Source organism: Semicossyphus pulcher, unplaced genomic scaffold (assembly GCF_022749685.1).
Source record: "Semicossyphus pulcher isolate SPU_LCO1_2020_fin unplaced genomic scaffold, fSemPul1.0.p SCAF_26, whole genome shotgun sequence".
NCBI lineage: Eukaryota > Metazoa > Chordata > Actinopteri > Labriformes > Labridae > Semicossyphus > Semicossyphus pulcher.
In genome coordinates this window covers 812,403-832,500 of record NW_027211700.1, presented here as the reverse complement: position 1 = coordinate 832,500, position 20,098 = coordinate 812,403, and the positions used below count along the sequence as shown (strand labels likewise).

Here is a 20,098-nt window from a genome sequence, read left to right as displayed (position 1 = left end):
CCCCTCAGCTAACTCAGTCACTGAACGTAACCTCTGGGCCGTGTTTGTGCTGTTGGAGCCTTTTGGAGATTTGTTCATGTAAATATCAGACAGATAATCTGTGTGTGCGCTTTGTTGGACTAACAGACCGTCCAACACGTCTCACACACTGTTTCTACGCTCAGTATTATATTTATCTGTTAGCAATAATTAGCAGCTAGCTGTGTCTGTGCTCACCGTACCTGCCTGTTAGCTCGTTCACTGTCATACACTGATCTATGGCAGGGGAGTCTGGACTGTTGTTGGCTTTTCCCTGCAAGAAGTTCAGGTCAGCTACGATCACGTAGAGAATCTCATTCTGTGGGAAACACGGTCGCTAAGTAGCTAATAGCATGCTAATGAATTAGCCACAGGCAGAGAGTGTACAGCTTTGTAACTTAAGATAAGATAATCCTTTATTCGTCGCACAACGGGGACATTTACAGTGCTACAGCAGCAAACATTACATTAAAGGGCACATCAAAAGAAGTAAGTAAACATATGTACAGAGGTGATAAGACGCAGTAGGTGAACAATAACAACAGCTTAGCCTTTACTCCACCCTCACGTCTGAGTGTGGTCCTTTGTGGTGTAGATGAGGTGGTCACTGTGGTGTTTACTTCTGTGTTTTCACCTTCAGGTCATCGGTTAGCCAAAGCGCTATGCTGCTGTTAGATATGTTTCAGTTATACATGATCAGTATCAGTCAGTAAACCACAGTGTGCTACAGTTACGTCCACACCCACAGCCAGCAGTGAACAAAGAGTGTGTCCTGTGTGTGTCTGACAGCAGCCTGAGGGCTCAGGTCAGCTGAGCTTCAGATAACACACACTCACTGCCCTGTTTGCTCAAACGGAAACTCAGCAGCAGATAAGCTGAGAGCCACTGGACCTGAGAGCGCGCATGTGTCGAGTGAGGGATTGTGTAACACCGGCACATTAACTCCACTGTACGTTTGAGGATTCGGTGATAGCAGGTTGGAAGGAACAGAAAAGGCCATTATGAGCAGAAAACAAAGCAGGTCATGGCCGAGCTGAATTCTTCTCCCACCAGCAGCCTACGATCAGACCGCATCTAAAATATCACCTGATTTTCTTCTCGCCGTATGAGAATCTCTTGTAGCCTGAAAACCGCAGAACATAAACCATTGTTTGAGGTTTAAACCTGTTGACAGCTGTGTGTTTCTTATAAAGTCTCTCCCTGGACAAATGTCGACCTTCTGAGGCCCAGACTGAACAGAAACCATGCTTCACTTCTCCAACAGAAGTCCTGCATCATTTGAGTCTCCACGCTCCTCCCAAACTGTTATTTCCTCCCACATTCAGCTCCAGACGTAAATAGCAACAACATCCTTCTAATAGCTCAGAGGGGGGTGCTAATGGAACTTCCTGCATCCGCCAACCTCAGCCCTCCACCCGACTCTGAAGTGTCAACGGTCACGCTGCAATTGTTGGACGGATTGTGGAGACAGGAAACGACAGAAGTCGAACTTCCTGGGCCGGACGGTCTAAAGATGGGGATGATTAAAGATAAAGAAAACGTTAAAGTCTCTATATTTAGTCTTTACACTCTCGTTTGAAGGTTTGCAGCTGTCACTGAGAAATGAAAACAGAAACGTTGCAGCTTTCTGTTCCTCTTCTCAATAATGAAGCATACTCAATTTGAAAAACAACTAAGAGAGAAACTCATCTCAGACATTTTCTCCTGCTGGGGTCGGAAGTTTAATTTTTTTGGGGTCATCCAAGAGGGTCACAAGTGTCATCAGGCACACTCCTTTACAGGGTGCCAAGCTGCAGATGTCCGTCTGTCCATCCACATCTGACATGTTTTAAATACCGGGAGGTAGATGGGCAAACTTGAACTTTGAGGAGCTGCTGTTTGTGCACAGTCAGAGTACACAGAGTGGAGAGCATAACTGAAGGGGGGAAGAAGAGATGCAAGAAGAGCGGGTTAGGGAGCAGGAGTTGCTAACTTGCTAGCTAACTGACAGGTCCTAAATATCACAACTGGAAGGATGGAGGGACTTAAAAAATTAAGATTTTCATTGGACGCAAAAAAAAGAAAGAGACAAAGGAGTTTTCAGGTGTGAGCTTTCAGGTGTGGCGGCTTTAAGAAAAAAAAAGTCCTCATGTTCAGTCCAAAAGTGAAGCAGTTTGTGAATTTGCAAACGAAGTGAAAGCAAAGATGCTAAAAGATGCAAATTCATGCTGGGAGAGGCTAAGTCACACATCTCATCAGTGCTGAGATTCTCCTGACGTCCCAAAGCTGCATCAGAAACAGTCAAAAAACACAACCACTTTAAAGTCGTTTTCTGGTCGTCTTGCACACAGACCTTACAGACTTTACAAAGCTGCATCGTCATGTAGTTCTTTCAGCATCCTTTCAGATGGTTTATAACAATAAAGGAAGGAAGGAAGGAAGGAAGGATAAGTTTTCAACATTTCTTCATGTTTTCCAAGACAAGAGAAGCCATTAAATATCATTAATAATATCAGCATAGCAACTTCTTCATCAGCTGGATGCTGGATGCTGGATGCTGGCACATATGGGACAATAAAAACAAGACGCATGTGAAAACAGAATTTCTGCTCCTGTTTTGATTTGATGGGAACTTTAAAGAGTCTCTAAAGAGTCTCTGGGCTGAGACCAAGAAGATGCTGGGTCCCACTATTTACATGTGTGATATGTGCAGGCTGAGAACTGGTCTGTAATTATCACCGACTAAAGAGCAACTCCCTGTTTCCCAAAGGAATCCCATAAACTTACAGAACACATCTCATGTCCATAACATGTGGAATCAATCTGAGCGCGCCCAGAACTGATAGAGTGTGCTCATAAATCTGCAGGGCTTTACTAAAAAGGAGTCTGTTATCATTATCTGAAATATAAATTAAACTAAATTAGACCGATCATCTGTGAGGTCAGCTGACTGGATGACGTTCTGTTTTCATGGAGAGGTACAACAACATTTCAATCTGCTCTTCTACAGTGATTTCTAACAGCTTGACTTTCGTCAGAGTCACGTGTAATTGGCAGTTTGCTCCCTAAATCCCACCACAAACAGGTCAGGAGAGCGGTCCGTTACCATGGAAACAGCCAGGTGATTCAGCTGTGTCACTGTGCTGGGCGTGCAGAGAAAGGAGAGTGCTGACGGCGTGCTTTCAGTCAGCTGCTGTCAGCACAGAGGGAGGACAAACACGCTCAGGCATCCCAACAAAAACAGTGACACTGACGCCGTGACACTGCTGCACCACTGGCCTCCACTGACACACACACACACGCACGCAGACACACACACACACACACACACACACACACACACACACACACACACACACACACACACACACACACACACACACACACACACACACACACACACCCTCCAGCTCCTTGAGGCTGACCAGTGCCCAGTGTGATGAGCTGTTAGCTCGGATCAGTACCAGGATTTCTCTGATGGACACCAACTACGGCCGTTCTGTTTCAGCTGTGGAGCGCCTGTCCGTCTGTCTCCGCTAGAGTGGCAGTTTCACTGTATCTAGCAAGTCACAGGTGGGCTGAGATCTGTCTCACTACAGCGCTATGAAGCCACAACAAACAGATGTTACTGAGATTTAATGACAATAAACAGGCTGAGAGGATGCTGAGAGAACTACATCAGGATGCAGGGTTGTAGAGAGGCTGAGGTCATGCTCTGTCAGGTCTGTCTGTAAGACGACAAGAACACGACTTTAAAATGACTGTTTTTTGAATGAGGTTTGGTTCAACCAGATTTTGATGCAACTTAAGATCGTCAGGAGAATCTATGCAATGCCATTTTGCATCTATTGGCATCTTTGCTTCACTTTGATGCAAATTCATATAAAAATCAGTTTTGGACTGAACTTAATCCGATCACACACACACACACACACACACACACACACACACACACACACACACACACACACACACACACACACACACACACACACACACACACACACACACACACACACACACACACACCTGTTTGAACCTGTACATTTCTGGTAGCAGGAAGGTCTTTGTGGGTTTGAGTCAAAATAAAATGAAGTTTGTGTTTATGGTAATGTAGGAACCTCTCCATCAGTGGGATTGATTGATGTGTTTTTAATCTTTATAGCGGCACAATAACTCCTTCTTGTGCAACTTTCTGTTCTCAGAGAGCAGCTGCTGAACTCTGCCGACCTCCCGTCTTTGTCCTGACTAGTCTTTCCCTCAGCTTTCTTCTGTATTATTCATCTGGCCTGCAGCATCTCTGTAAATTATTCAGTCTGCAGAATAAAAGAGGGGAGACACCCCACACCACAGCAGCAGCAGCAGACTGATCCTGAGGCTGCAGGGAGGTCAGAGCGCCGTCACATCAGTTTAACAAGCAGCAGAGAGTCTAAAGCCCACACAGGCACCAGGAATACATACAGCAAAATATACGACACGCAGAGCACATGTAGCAGCATGTCGTCTGACCAGGCCTCAGCCCTCACCACAATGTTTGTTTAAGCAAAGCCTCGTCTGTAGAGAGAGAGCTGCTATTCAAGGATATTTGTCCAACTGTAAGACATGTTATATTTACCTCTGCAGAGGTGAAGTTTGTCTGTTTGTCAGGAGGATTACAGAGAAACTGCTCAAAATATGTTCCTACAAATTGGTGGAAAAATGTAACATGGGCCAAAGAAGAACCTTACGAAGTTTGGACCGGATCCAGCAATCTGACCAAGCATAAACACTTATGACACCGGTGTCACATTAAAGTGGATCCAAACAGCAGGAAAGTAAGAAGTTCCTCCTTATGAACCGTTTTTAGTAACAACTGTTCTGATAACAAGAATCAATCCATCAATCAATCAAGCTGTTCTTCAGGTTATTTCTGAAGACCGAGCATCTGATGTTCGTACACGTGTTCATGATAAAGAGGTCATTTCTGTTTTTACTGTCGAGCGTTGAGAAGCGGCCGACACTGAGCATCTCTTCCATACCAGCAGGATTTAACTAACCAACAATAAACTCTCCGCTCACAGCGCACTGCTGTTGTTTGTCATCGTCACATGATCATTTTTGTTGATTTTGAAAGCTGAATATAGACAGGGAGCACAGGAGAGAGAGAGAGGGGACGGCAGGCAGCAAAGGGTTGGAATCGAACCAGGATGGTGGACTTAGCCTCAGTGCACCGGGCACACACTCCAACAGATCCAGGGCGCCCTGTAGTTGGACAGTTAAACTGGTTGACTTCATGGATGAGCTGCCGTTGCAGCTCCGTGCTTCCCTTTCACAATAAAACAGTTAACTGGGAAAGATCCTGGTGGGAGAGGGTGCATCCTTTAACGGATAACAGATTACTGACCGTTTCTCTGGATAGTTATTGGCTATGTGCTGACACTCAATAATTAGCTGGGCTGTCCTCTGACTTTGGTCTTAAGACTGCACAGAAACGTGCGTGTCCCTGACTGAAGGATAAACGACGCACTTCAGAGGTTCGACTGCTCATCTGCTCGTCCTCATCAGAGGCAGGAAAGAGTCTGTTCAGCCTCGTCCTCTTCATTAACCAGCGCTGCTCTCTCTTCTAGTGGCAGCGCTGGTTAATCCCAGTCTCTGGAACGCCTGAGGATTAGCTCCCAGCAGGGCGGCCAGCTCAGGCTCACTGGAACATCTGGTGGAGACTCTGATCTGGCTACTTGGCCGTGAAGGAGCGAGCGAGAGGTGAATAAGTGGGAAAGAGGATTAAGAGCCCAGCGGTGTCGGGTTAACCTTCTTGTTTGGTAAATCAGAAGCATCGGGCGCATAATCCTCTGACGTGATGGGCGAGTAATGAGTATCACACACACTCTCTCACCAATCAGAGAGACGGGTCACACACACGTCTACAGCTCATTGGAAGTCGTCAGGTCCCATCAATCATCCCAGCAGCAAGTAAAGTCAAACATAACATAGCTAGCTACTAGCTTTATCTACAGTGCGTAGTGATGCACCAATCAGAGTGTTTGTTCTGCTGCCGAGTTAAGGCGATAGGCGACAGGCGACAGGCGACAGGCGACAGGCGTAAAGCTGCAGCTGCAGCTTTCAGCGTGTTTCTGGATGAAGTCATAGGCCTCCATAAGAAGGGAGAAATGACATGGACTTGTTTCTGTTTGTCTATCTTTGTGCGACTCTTCCCGTGAGCATCAAGCCACTCAGGTAACATAAAGAAGGACAACCAGTCAACCACTGGGACTTGTCACAGCTAGCAGAGCGGCTCCTGGCTGAACTTTACATGGCGCCAACAAAAAGCTGAGACTCTTGATTCTGAGGGAAATATCTCAGCAGCTACTGGATGGATTGGAATTAAATGTGGTGCAAACATTCGTGTTGCCCTGATGATTCATTAGGATTACTCTGCTATTAAGACTAAGGACATCCCATCAGCCTCGGTTTTAGTCTTGGTGCACGTTAGAATGCCAACAGGCTGACTGAAGAAGGCGAACGTGGAAACACAGCCGTGTTGTTTCTGCTGCTGGCTACAGTGCCGCTCAATGCCCTGGTCCAATAGTCCCGTAATAAGGCCCCAAACAAACAGTAGGTTTCAGGTAAATGATCGTGTGTCGACAACAGTGTGGTGCTAGCAGAGAGTGTGATATCAATATCAGCAATCAGTGTTTTTCTGTATATATTTCTTTAATCACACAAGTATCAGAGGGGTCTCAGTATCGCTATCACGAAGGAAGAATAGCCCCAAACCCTGGTGGCCTATCAGGACGCACTTCTCTGCCATAGACTGTATGAGGAGTGAATGCAGCACTCCGGTCTGAAAGGTGAAGCTGACACACAAGCGTCTTAAACCTGCATTGTTTTTAATGCATCGTTGCTTTGTTTGGTCTCAGTCTCTAGTTTCAACTCAGCATGATGTTCATTTAGTCACTGATGCTCCCGTTTAGAGTCACAGGGACCAGGAAGAGGGGAGGGGTTAGGGCGGGGCTACCTGTGATTGACAGGACACTACCAATGCCTCTGACAAATGTGTCTGCCTCGTCTTTAATTCTGTAAAACACTCATTCGTTTATGTCTTAATACATTCAAACAGAAGGTAATTTATCCACTCTGATGAACTGACTTGAGTCCAACACTGTGATTAAGATTTCGTCACAGTAGGTGAAGTTTTTTCAGAGTGCTATTTCTGTCTGCGAGTGTTTATAAGAGAGAGGCAGGCTGACGGAGAGAGATAAAGATGTCTGATGTATTTTTAGACGCCCACCCTGAGGTTCATCCACTGATCGTCTACCAGTAATTACATCCGAAGTTGGCTCAATGTTTCTGCATAGATGTGATTAAACCAGATGAAGTGTGTGTGCGCTTCACTAATCACATATCTTACAACTTGTTCTGTAGCATTCCTGTCCGCTGTGACTGAGCCGTGAACTCTGACACACTGAGTCCGCAGGAAACTCGGCCTTTCAACGCCTGTTCATCACAAGCAGCACAGCTCATTTACAATGCAAACACACTGCACAAGAAGACACGAATCCAGGCGCAGCATTCTGCTGCGAACCTGATTTCACAACAAGACGGACGGACTAAAGCTCTTAAAGATATCAGGTTATGACTGAAGAGATGTTTGACCCTGAAAGAGGAGTTCTTACTCTGAGGACCTGGTTAAAGAAATACAAATTATATTAAAAAACGGCTGCTTTCGAAGCCCCTGGAGAAGGAGAGCAACAACAAGACGTAAGAGCTTTACTGCAGATGAAAACATTTCATCCTCTTCAGACAAGTGTTCCTATTTAATGGCCTGAGGGGGGGGTTGTTAAAGCCTCTGAAGATATGGATTGAAATAGTAAAAACGTACATATGATATAAAAGTTGTCTCGTAAAGCATCCAGAAAATATGAGTGAAAATAAACCTCCATAACTATTCGAAAACGTGGTTCAAAAACAGCTCATTCTGCTGTTTTAGACCAGTTCTGATTTTGTGGGCGTGGCCTATCACATTTTGATTGACACCCACCTGGCTCCTTCACAATAAAGGCACATGTTCAATTCGTGTTGTGCAGTGTGAAATGTTTGAGTCGTCTGACTGAATGTAGAGTTACAAAATGTTTTGCTGTCCAAGTCAGAGTTAGCAGTTAGCATGCTACGTTAGCTGAGATGCTCCTATTTGTTCCCAAAGCTTTGAATATAATAACTCTGTAACGTTGGCTAATGTCAAACTATGAAGGAGCTCAACATCGCTCGCCAACGCCAAAAACTTTTATGACAATATTTTGTACTGAAACTCGTTTCTGCTGCCTCTGATATAAACGTGACATAAACAGGCCCTGAAATGCAGCAGTGAAAGTTTAAGATGGACCGACTGTAAGGATTGATGTGTATGGCATCAATGAGACCACGTGCAGCTCGTTCAGTCAAGCCCCAAAGATCCGATTTAAGCTGGTGAAATGGCTTTAAGCAGAATGATGTCATCACTGCTGCGGACACCACAATGAGTCCAACCTACGCACGTTTTAGACTGAGATCATCCCAAAGTCTGAGCGTACAGGAGGAGCCGCGTCCTCATTGTGAAGGGTTTGTTTTTCTGCTGAACTAACATCCTGAAGAAGAAGAGGTGGAACTGTAGCAGGAATATGGTGCCAATGAAGGTCACACTGAACATTGAACAGAGCTTCGTAGTAAGTCCAGCCCTCAGACATCTCATATGTATAACTAGCATGAGCATGACTGATTCTTTTTGACAGTATGAAGGTTAATGTCCATAAATCCACTCAGAAATATAAGAATCCTTTTCATGGAATTCGTCTAAAAGCACATCAGCTTTCCGCTGACTCCCTCGCTGTTTCCTTCTTCCTTTCCCGTCTCAGACTGGAGGCAGACAACAGGAGGATGTGAGCGTCAACACAGCATAGCGGTTAACATTATGACACAAAGAAAGGGCCGCAGGAAATGTGTTTGACTGAGAGGCTTAAAAAACTGGAAGAACGTCAAGAAATTCCTGGATCTGCTGCTGGGAATTAACTGTTTATGAACAGGACCAATCAGGAAATCCAGGGGAGTCTTTAGTTTCTGTCTTTCTGCTCTCGTATGTGGTGGGCTACTTCCTTCCTCCAACAAGGTGAAAACATTTCACTTCAACAACCTTCACGGAGGCTCATTCTGCTGTTCAGATACAGCCAGGCTACGATAAGACAAGATTATAAAGGTGTAAATTTACAAGCATTTCTAAAACCTTCTCAAAGAATCTGAAGTCGTGGATTTATAAGAAGACACTCAAATTTTCTGAGAACTTAAAGCAATAAATGACAGAGGACAAAAACTAATTTAGAGTGAAAAGTTTAAATATTTACATTAAATAAAAAATAAAATAATAACTTTCAAATTTCAAAGAAAATAACTCAAATATTCTCAGAGATTATAAAGTTAGATTTACAAAAACAAATTCTAATTTAAGGGAACGTACGGCCGATGTTTTGGGGGGAACAGAGTTCCAAGTTTACAAGAAGAAATCTTTTTCCTCGACGAACCACCTCGCTTCACTGTGGAGCGTTTCACGCAGGAAACCACAGTTTGTAATCTGCTGTATCAACTCACAGTGTCATCAGAATTTAAACTGGCCGTACAGTTTGTGAACGAACGACTTGGCTTGTGAATAAGAGTTAGAAAACAAGTCTCTTCATCAAACACATCCACTGACATTAAGCTCCCTCCCCCTCCATCAGCCTCCTTCCTCCCATAAGAGATCCCGGGGGACAGGGTCAGGAAGTGGCCTATTTGTTCCATAGAAGATTCCACAAATACCAGAGTGAGACCTAAAGGGAGAGGCCTGCTTCCCGTTGTTTCCAGTCCGCCTGTTAAGACAAGTGAAGATGGCTTCTTGCTTCTTTAACCTCCTCGGTCTCTCTCTCTCTCACGCTCCTGCCTCCCTCTCTCCCCCCAGGCCTCTTCGATCTGGATTCCTTCTGCAAGTTTCAGATAGTTTGGGGTAAAAGTCTCCAGCAGATTTACAAGCTGACACGTCTGCTTTAAGTATTTCCATGCTGTATATGATCTCAATTACTAGGCTTGTTATGAGCGCGGTTGGAGGAATATATGAGGATATGGTACACGGAGGATGCCAGCTTCCTGAGCTTTATCCTGTGTGTTTGTTTATCGTGGGAAGTAGGAGGGTTTTTACGACCACACACCCCATGGACACATTTCATTCTCTGCATAGAAGCTTCACATCATTGTTAACTCCATCCTCAATGTGTTTTCTTGTTTATTATCTTGGTGGATTTGGCGACATCAACTGTTACAACCAAAATACCTCTGGACGCTACAATCAATAGAAGCAATGAAAACATGTGACGTAGTGGTAGACTGCTAGGCTACGTAGCTAGTTCCATTATCCAATGTATACGCCTTCCTGTTCAACATAACACAAGCTGTTTGGCATGACGTGATTCAGCAGCCAATACTTAGCATACCTACGTAACGTCAACCACCATCCAGTCTGTTTACTACTGACGCGATAGTGGAGGCCAGAGGCCTCGCAGAGGCTAACACATCGGTGGCAGCCATCTTGGTTGTTTACAAAAGTGCCTTAGGGGATGCAACTGCCAGAGCAAATAAGGCACGAGCAGGCAGATGTTTCTGGTTCTGTGAGGAAACACAATGGCGTCATTTTGATGAAATTAAACCAGACGTGATGACTGCATAACTTGCTCCGCTGAATGTGTACCTGGAAAATCAGGTACGACTACTGACTTCTATTTTCAGGGTTTTGACGGTTAATACTTCTGTCGACGACAGACACAGAGCAACAAAGTAAGCAGGGCCATTGACTTATCCTGACAAAGGTACTGAATGAAAGCATGCAGGCCGTCTGTCCGCCCATTGGCCGCTCCGACTCTGGTCCGTTGGCCGCTCCGACTCTGGTCCGTTGGCCGCTCCGACTCTGGTCCGTTGGCCGCTCCGACACTCTCTGCTCTGGTGTTGACTGCCAGTAAACTTCTTGTAAACCAACTGGTGATGCTACTCTCCAATGTGATTGACCCGTCAGCTGACAGCCCCGTCAGCACCCAGCAGAAAGGACACTCGGTCGTGTGCTGGGATTTAAAAGTTCCTACACAAAGTCCTTCTGGTTCTTGCTTTGTAAGCTGAGCCAAACACTCAGCAGAAGGGTCTTTACTCAAAGGACAGGTATCAGCCTGAGGTAGCGCTGCCACAGGGCTTACTGATCATCAGCCGGAGCCAGGACTCTCTGCCCTGATCATGTGCAAGAATGCATAACTTCATTTTTACCACCTCAGATCAACAGTAACATGTATCAGTTTCATAAATGAACAATGACACTTTTCATTTCCTACTTCTCTTATCATCACAAGTAAAGTCTAAAAACTGTAATTTATGGATGTCTGAGGAAATAGTTTGAAGGAGAACAGTTTGGCTGAATCAAAGTGGAAGCGAGTTAAGGCAAAATGACTTCCTGAATGGGCAGAAACAACAACAACGGTGCCAAAGTTAACAGGCAGCACTGAGGGTACACGCAGCGGAGAGAAGACGGAGAGGCTGAGAGAGAAAGTATGGAGGTGCTTCAAAATGTCTACAGCTACGACTGGATTACAGATTTAGAATATAACGGTTACATGTAGGTCAAACGATCGATCAAACTTTAACTGCTCTTTAATAAAAGATCTACAGAATGAGAGAGGCGGTGCTTACACGTAGCTTAAGACTCGCGGTGGTCTGTTTTTATGAGTCTGCATTAAATAAAAAATGAATCGACCTGCCGCACACAGATCTGATGCCAAGGAAATACCTGAAGCTGCTGCCAAACACGAGCAGCAGCATCCTGCAGAGAGACGCATGGAGGAGACTTGAGGACAGTCAGTCCCAGTCAGCTGAGGCTTCTGTCTGCATGCACGCTGAATGCTGCACATCCGGTTTGACTGGAGCAACTCAGTGACCTGGCCCAGAGGACGTGCTCAGGGACTACCCTGAACTTCAGGCTGTACGGCTTTAAATTCTAATAAGAATCCACGTTATTATGGTCTTTCTATGTTCAGAAGAAGGACTATTCATTCTTGTTTCTGCATCTTTAAGTCAGGAATCAGTTAACGATCAGAATAATCAGAAAAGCCGGACTGAGGACGGCCAGCAGCAGCTGCCTCACTAAACTTGATAATGGGGCATCTTCAGAACAAACAGCTCTCTGGACCGGAGAAGAGTTGCCCACTGGAGATGCACATCTACAACTACACACATGTAGGGGCTATTCACGTTACCAATAGGAACTAAGGGTGATGTGATCCAGCCCCAATAACAACAATAATATAGGACAGCATGTTCGTAGCTGTGCGTTTGTTGGATTTCAGCTGACTTTACCGTTGGTCCATTTCTACGTTTTGGTTATTGATGTTATACTGTTCAAGTCTCGGAGAGCTGCCCAATCACATTTGAGCAAGCTTTGGTTGTACGTAGGAAAACCAGGTGTAGAGCAAAAGAAGTGGAACACATTAGCCGAAATGAAATCCCAGAATCGATCGTCAACCAAGAGACAACAATTAAGCTTTTTACTATGTCCTCTTTAAAAAGGTGTCTACAGACGAGCACAGATGTTCTGACATCATTTTTACCCTCCAGATACCGATACTGATACCGATACTGAAACCTCGAGTAACTGCAGATAGAGGGAACCCCTCAGATACTTGTGTGATTAAGAATCCATTCAGTATTCATGGAGCCCCGAAATGCTGACAGTCTGATAGCTTCGCCTCTCTTTCTGCGAGCACCACACTGCTTTGACTGTTAAGCCGCTTTCTCACTGGTCAAAAAACCAGCTAACACACGCTAACACATGCTAACACACGCTAACACACGCTAACACACGCTAACACCCGGCTTTTTTGCTTAGTGGGAAATGTTGTCAGACCCGGGTCACATGACTCTGCAGTGGACCTCCTCGTCATCTCAGCTGCAAACTCCGCCCGTCTCCGTCCGAGCAGCGCTCGAACATCGTTCCTAATGTGTCATCGCAAACGGGCTGAATACAATAAAGACCTAACCACCGTAACATCTTCACTGGTTACTAACCCTGTCTCCGGCACGTCTGTGACATCAGACGGTGACGCAGCAGAAAAGAGACCAACAGGAGGATACTTCACTGGCAATGGGAAAAGAGACAATTAGCATTTATATGTGGGTCTTCCCGGGTCTGAAACAAACGCATCAATGTGCTTCATTTAGGGGTGTTACTGTCACACAGTAATTGACCTGGAACCAGTTCATTTTGTCGATGTTGTTGGATCAGTGAATTGACTTGCTACGAGATTTGGCCCACGTATCTGCAGACGCCTAACCGAGATGTTGGCAGCTGCCCAGTGAAGCTTCATGTTCTTTAAATGTTGCCAGCAGGATCCAAGATGGAAAGCGTACCTGAAGTCTGAAGTAAACAGAGTTCAGAGAAGAACGATCCTTCTAGTTCTTGTAGTATGTACAGGAGAGAAACAGGCGAGGTCCTCTCACTGTTCTTCAGAGGTTCCACGTATTGTCTTCAGACATCCCCGTGGGTTTTTAAGAACATCCTGTCTGTACTGGTCCGGCTAAAAGAAAAGGTGCATCCTGTCTGTCCGCTTCCAAATCTTGATTAAATCTTAATGCGCTCTTGTTTGTGTAGAAGCGTCCTGGCTCCAGCTTTAGGTGGACTTACACAGTGCTGAATGGCTCGAGTTGTTTAACCCCCACGGCTGCCAGAACACCAGAGTACTGCTCTGTCGAGCCCAGCCCGCCTTCTTTAACCTTTCTGATTAAAAAAAGTTCCCTTTGCACAGTTGTGTTGGTAGGGTCTGGCTGGGGGTCACACTAATATTACACCTGTACTATAAATACTCTTTTGGGCACCAAGGTAACAGAATGCCCGTCCAAATGCAGTTTTTGGTTTTTCCAGATTGTGTTCATGTTGATTTTAGAAAAGACAACATGAATGTGACGGCTCAGACTCGAGCCACATCTGGAGATCGATGCACCTCAGCCCTGACACCGACACTACGGCTGCTCAAATCAGAGTTCCCTTCAGGAGCTCAAAGACGACAAACAACGACATCTAATCCAGACTGAAGTGACTTGAAGTCGCTGCAGCAAAAAAAGATGAATATGATGATCGAGGACTTCTGCAATGAGACCTCACAGCTGTTTGTCTGCAGGGCCTGATGATGGATGTCCAATTGTGCACATTGTGAGCAGCTCCAAGGTTGTTACCACAGCAAACACATGCAGACTGTTGGGTCATGTCTTGACAAAATGTGATCACTTCAACATAAAGGTCGGACAGTTTTCAGATCTGCTCTGAGAACGAACCAGAAGAAGAAGAGCCTTCGTCTGTGCCTGCTCCTCTCGTTTAAATCCAAACACATTCTGCAGCTTCTTAAGATGTGCTGCTGTCTGACTGACAACAAGCAACGTCGCCGACGGCAGCTCACATCAGCTGTTACAAATGAAAGCAACGCAGAGAACGCTGCTTCACTATGTTGTCCATCGATGGTACCCAGCGAAGCGCCTGTGAGGGGAGAAGCTTCACTCAGGTTGTTGTTGTTGTTGTTCCAACAATGTCACACATCTTCGCTCCAGCTGAGTCATGTCGATTTCAGGAGTCAAGTTCGTCCATATCATATCAATAATTTAAGTTTCGTAACATAATATAATAACAGGAGCATCAGATCGGGGATCCAGTCTCATGTGGACGTACGATGTGCCAGGTACAAACGTACAACATTCAGGTGTCAGAGCTACATCAAACACGTTTCGATACCAGCCGTGTTTCGATGGCTGGATCGGGATTATAATCGTGTGTAAAGCAGCTGTTATCAGAAGCTGTTATCAGAAGCTGTTATCAGAAGCTGTTATCAGAAGCTGTAGAGATGTGCGCTGGCAGATTCAGCTCCCTGTTGAAGCCTCTGTCCGGCCTGAGTGATGGCCCTCCTGTCGGCTCGCTTTTATCCAAAGCAGCAGTGGAGCTGCTGATGTCTGTTAGAGCGGACAAAGACACGCAGACAGGCCCGCTGCTTAACACGCACACAAATCAGCTGCACAGACTCATGGCGTTACAGGAAGGGAAATGTATGTGTGTGTGTGTGTGTGTGTGTGTGTGTGTGTGTGTGTGTGTGTGTGTGTGTGACCCCATGCAGCCTGTACACTCAAACAAAGCCCCCTCCGGTGTGCACTTCCTGTTTGCTCCATGAAAATCACTAAAGTAAGCTCCTCATATGACACAAAGTAAGACTCTCGTTCTGCTGTGTGTCTGTGAGGAAGAGGACAACGTGGGCTGCATAGAGTCCCTCCCTGCCTCCGAGGGGGGGGGGGCAGAGTCCCTTTCAGTCCGACTGTGTCACAAGGACTCTTGAACCAGAGCCAATGGAGGCAAACAAACAAAGCCTCTGATGCTGCCAAGCAGGCCCGACCGGAGGACACTCACATACTGTTAATGCAGGAAATGTGACACTGAGTAGAAATGTAAAGACCATCAGTGTGTCAGAGCCTGTGTAAAGGAAGAATATCTGACGGACAACATGTAAACAGATGTCTCCTGCAGCGAGCACCATGCGCTGAGCCAAAGCGACGCAACGACAGGAAGTGAAAAACGCTCCCTCAGAGGTTCAGGGGTCAAACTGACAGAAGTCAGGCTGTTATTCAAAGAGTACAACCAGATATTAACAAACGTTCATAAATCAAAACCTGAGTATGTTTAACTAGTAAACCCAAGACAGAGTGTACAGGATCAGGTAGTCTAAAGAGACACACACACACACACACACACACACACACACACACACACACACACACACAGTGTTCTGTCAATAGTTTGCAGTGCAGATTAGCCCTCTGAACGTGTTGCATAATGTGTAAAAGAGACAGAAGGAACGTGTGTGGTGATTCAGAGCAGTGATCCATGGCCGACCTCCATCACAGCACACAGAACAGCACGGGGTGGACTCTGTCAGAGCGCTGACACAGGCACCCAACTCTTTACAACACTGAGTGTTTGACTTTACATCCATCCAACAATCAACGGCCACATCAGGATCAGCAATTATATATGATGGTTTACAGAGAGCCTGACCATAAGGCAGAAACCAGACACTGCATCCCTCAGATACCTGAGGTCAGTCAGACACCTGAGGTCAGTCAGACACCTGAGGTCAGACACCTGAGGTCAGACACCTGCGTGTCAAAAACAACTCTGAGACTGTGAACTTGTGAGAAAACGCTAAAAGATTGTAGAAAGAGAGTCGAGTGATATCAGAGCACCAAAGAGAGAGTACCAGTGACCTTCGTGTGTGTGTAGAGGACACACTTACATGTCTAGCATCCCTGCGCTGGCCGTCGGTGTTCCTCAGCCAGCAGCGGCTCAGCTCGCTCAGCTCCAGGATGGGCTGCACCTTCAGCCTCACCGTGTCGCCCGACTGACGGATCATCTCCACGATCTCGTCCCGGCTCTTGTTCTCCACGTTCTTTCCATTAATCTCCACCAGCCGGTCGCCCGGCACCAGCCCCAGCGCCAGGTCCTTGGTGCCGGCTCCTGGCTCAGCAAAGTGGACCACCCGCCTGTACACGCCTCCGTCGGGGCTGCGGTCCAACATGGTGGTGCGACGCAGAGAAAATCCAAAGTCTCCGGTGTTGCGGCGCTGCAGCTCCAGCTCTCGTGTCTCCGGTGCGCTCGGAGCGACGACGGCCGGCAGCTGCAGCGCTGCGGGGAAGGTCTTATCCACCACCTCGGGGATGCAGACCTTTTTTGGGGCTGGTGCTCCGGCCTGCTGCTTGAGGCTGTGTTTGCGGAGCATGTTGAAGACTTTGCTCTCCACCTGCGGGGAGGGGGCGGCAGAGTTCTGACCGGAGGGGGTGGATCCCTCTGAAGGACTCTCCTCTTTGCTCCTCTGGGAGAAGGAGAAGCGCTTCATCATCTGACCCACCTGTGCCGAGTTCTGCTTGGCGATTGAACCAAACTGAGCCACGCGGTCCCGCACTGAGCTGCGGTGTCCGTCCTGCCCTCCCCCGCCCTCCCCCTTCAGGTCGTCGGTGGAGCTGGCGGCGCTCAGCTGGTCGTCCAGCACCATGCTGCTGCGGTTGCTCAGGCCGTCAGACTCAATGTCGGTGAGGGTGAGCTCGTTGCTGCTGGCCACCTTGATGGGGATGGGGTTGGAGATCTCCAGCTTGTTCTTGGACTCGCGCTTGGCCTCCCTCTTCAGGTTGAAGAAGCCGCGGCGCATGCTCATCTCCTCCAGGCTGCGCAGCTCGGCCGCAGACATCCTCTCCTTTTTATCCTTCTTCTCTTTCCTGCTGCCTTCCCTCTCCTTATCCTTCTTCATCAGATTGAACATGGTGACAGACTAGATGTTCCCGTCCTATGTGACTCTATCTTCCTGCAGAGCTGCAGGTCCAGTTCACCTGTCAGGTGCTTTTGTTGTAACTGACAGGGACGAATCCCCTGAGGAGAGAGAGAGGCAGAGTCAGAACCACTGAATAACAAATAATGGAAGTATGTCATGATTCTTTTTCCTTCTTGATTTACCTTCGAACTGAAAACTTTTTACACCATGAATGTTTAACGTCTCTTAGACTTTGGTTTTAAATGTTTTTAAGTCATAATCTGAATTTAAATAATAAAATATAACTAACCTTATTTTCATCATCAGATCAAGTCGAGAACATTATTAGAATAAATATAAATGAATGCCCAAAGTCACGTCCCTGCAGCTTCTCACTGTCCTTGTGTCTTTGTTATCAAGTATGTATCGTATGAACACAGCTGTGTGTGAGAATATAGACAAAGGAAAACAATAAAGGATATCTTATCTTACTATTATCGACAGATCATCGCTGCTCTGGCTGCAGTTACTGTTCCTATAATGATATCAGTATACCAACGTTGTATTGCCCCTGACATCTGGCTTCTGCATATTGTTTTTATTTTGTAGGACAATTAAACAGCATCAGAAGCTTGAGGCTGTAAAATAAAGACCTCCAGCACTCGTACATTACAGAGGCCCGCTGCAGGAGCTTGGCAGGACCCGAACACATTCCTGGCTTCATTTTTAACAGAGTCCAAACCCTCAGAAATCAGGCAGGGACTCCTCCTGCAGCACACTGACACAAGCAGACATCCTGCAGCCTGCTCCTCATTAGCAGCAGCCTGACACACACACACTCCTGTATTATTACACATAGGTGATAATAATGGGCTTAGATGTACCTACAGCTAGAAATGTCATTAAGCTCAGGCTGATCTGTGCCTGGAAGCGTCTGAGCTGTCCTGTCAGGTTTAAAAGGATTTAGCTCTGCTCACACAGCACACTGATCATGACAGAAAAGCACAAAACAATAAAACTTACAGCCTCAGATTCATAATAAAGTGCTGCTTCGTTTGCGGGAAATAGTTTAATTTTTAATAGTTCCTTTTTTATCGATCTTTAACTGTAAGCTAGAAGCAGTGAACAGACAGCTTTGTATCTTCATTAGCCTCACGTTATGACTCTATTAAAATATTAATAATTATAACCAGGGAATGTCTCTTTAAATCCGCGTTTTCTCCTGTTCAACTTCTCGGCTGCTGAGATTAAAAACCATGCGAACACCTGGCACACTTTAGTACACAAAGCAGCATTTATCAGCCCCTGAAGTCAGAGGACAAAAAGCGTGACAGCGCTAAAATACATGTAGCTTCTCGGCTAACTCCTTTAGCTAGCTGTGCTGCTGATCGTAGGTGGGTGTAACGTTGCCTTACGACAAATATTTGCGTTTTTATGCCGCAGCTAACGAACAAGAACCGACAGAACACGTCTGCAGTGATTCATTATGATTCTGTTTAACTTTCCAGTGAGTAATCCAGCTAGCTAACTAGCCTGATTGGCTCCAGTCACAGCCCAAGCGTTTTGCCCTCATTTTTAGGAGCAACACATCGGGATCCTGTGAAAATGATCCCGGACTGACCGCCGCCTCAGAGCCCCTCGCTTCACACTAAAACTGTCCCCTCACTGTGAACTAACGTGTTTAACAGAAGAAGACATACTCACTGTGCTCCAGGACACCAAAGGGTGCTGTGTTGGTGGGCGCAGCTCGGCTCGTGGGGAACAGAAGCCGCAGACTGGCTGTGTGAGCTATCAGAGCTGGCTGCTCCCTGTCCGCCTCTGGAAGCTCATACAGCTCAGCGACAGGCGGTCAAACAGCGACACCTGCTGGACAGACGCTGCAACTACAACCAGGGTTGCGCTCCAATACCCTCATGAGTTTTAATTTCCCAATACATACATGCAGGAATATTGAACTATATGTATTTTAAGTGGTTTCTCTTAATTTTGCTGGAGTTTGCTGGGTGTTCAAATACATTCATATTTGTATTGTTAATCAAGTAATTAAATTACTTTTTACATAGTTAATTTCTGACACGACAACCAAATGCTCTCTTTACTGTTCTTCAGTCAGATGATTTTTGAAGAACAAAAACATTTCTGCAGATTTTTCCCTTCAGGAAACTCTTCATGTCTCAGGCGTTTTTCAGAAGGCTGAATTTAAATATGAAAAATATTCTGCATTAATTTTATGAACGACAATCTGTAAGACTTCAACATATTAGATATGCTCAAGTCTCAGTCGCAGGTATTGATTATTAATATTTGTTAACAAAGAGAAGTTATTGCAGTTCTTTTAGAAGTTACCTGAATAACTTACCTGGACTCTAATTTGTGACGGCAGGTGTCTAAATGAGATAGAAAGTAAAGGTGACAGTGGGCAGTTTTTGCAGGTGTGTATATTTTGTTACATTTACATTTCATGAACATCATCATTTTTATGAACTACTTTTCTTCAGTTAAACAACACACTCGTTAGAGAAGCTTAACTGTCTTTACATTTCCCCTTCGTGAAGTCAGTTATCTTAGTAGCTTCCCCAACACTGCACGTATGTACTGTAATGCTTTGTGTCAGCATACAGGACGTCCGTCCACATCCCGCCATCATTTGAATATTTGGTGGACTGACGATGCTTCTTGGCCTTCCATATCCATCACTTTATTATATTTACTTTTATATTCAGTCACTTTAGTGCAACGTGAAACCCAGTTTGAGT

The 20,098-nt window shown here is 45.8% G+C and overlaps 1 protein-coding gene across 1 annotated transcript in view; it reads right to left on the bottom strand.

Moving 5' to 3' along the window:
* Positions 1-19,136, bottom strand: part of myo18ab (myosin XVIIIA b) — a 118,146-nt gene extending 99,010 nt beyond the window's left edge. The window contains exons 1-2 of the mRNA XM_069676677.1: positions 19,047-19,136; positions 16,335-17,461 (exon numbers count right to left, since the gene is read on the bottom strand). Coding sequence (XP_069532778.1) covers positions 16,335-17,354 — 1,020 coding nt within the window. The 5' untranslated portion in view covers positions 17,355-17,461; positions 19,047-19,136. The remainder of the gene's footprint in view (positions 1-16,334; positions 17,462-19,046) is intronic.
* Between the last annotated feature and the right edge of the window lie 962 nt (positions 19,137-20,098).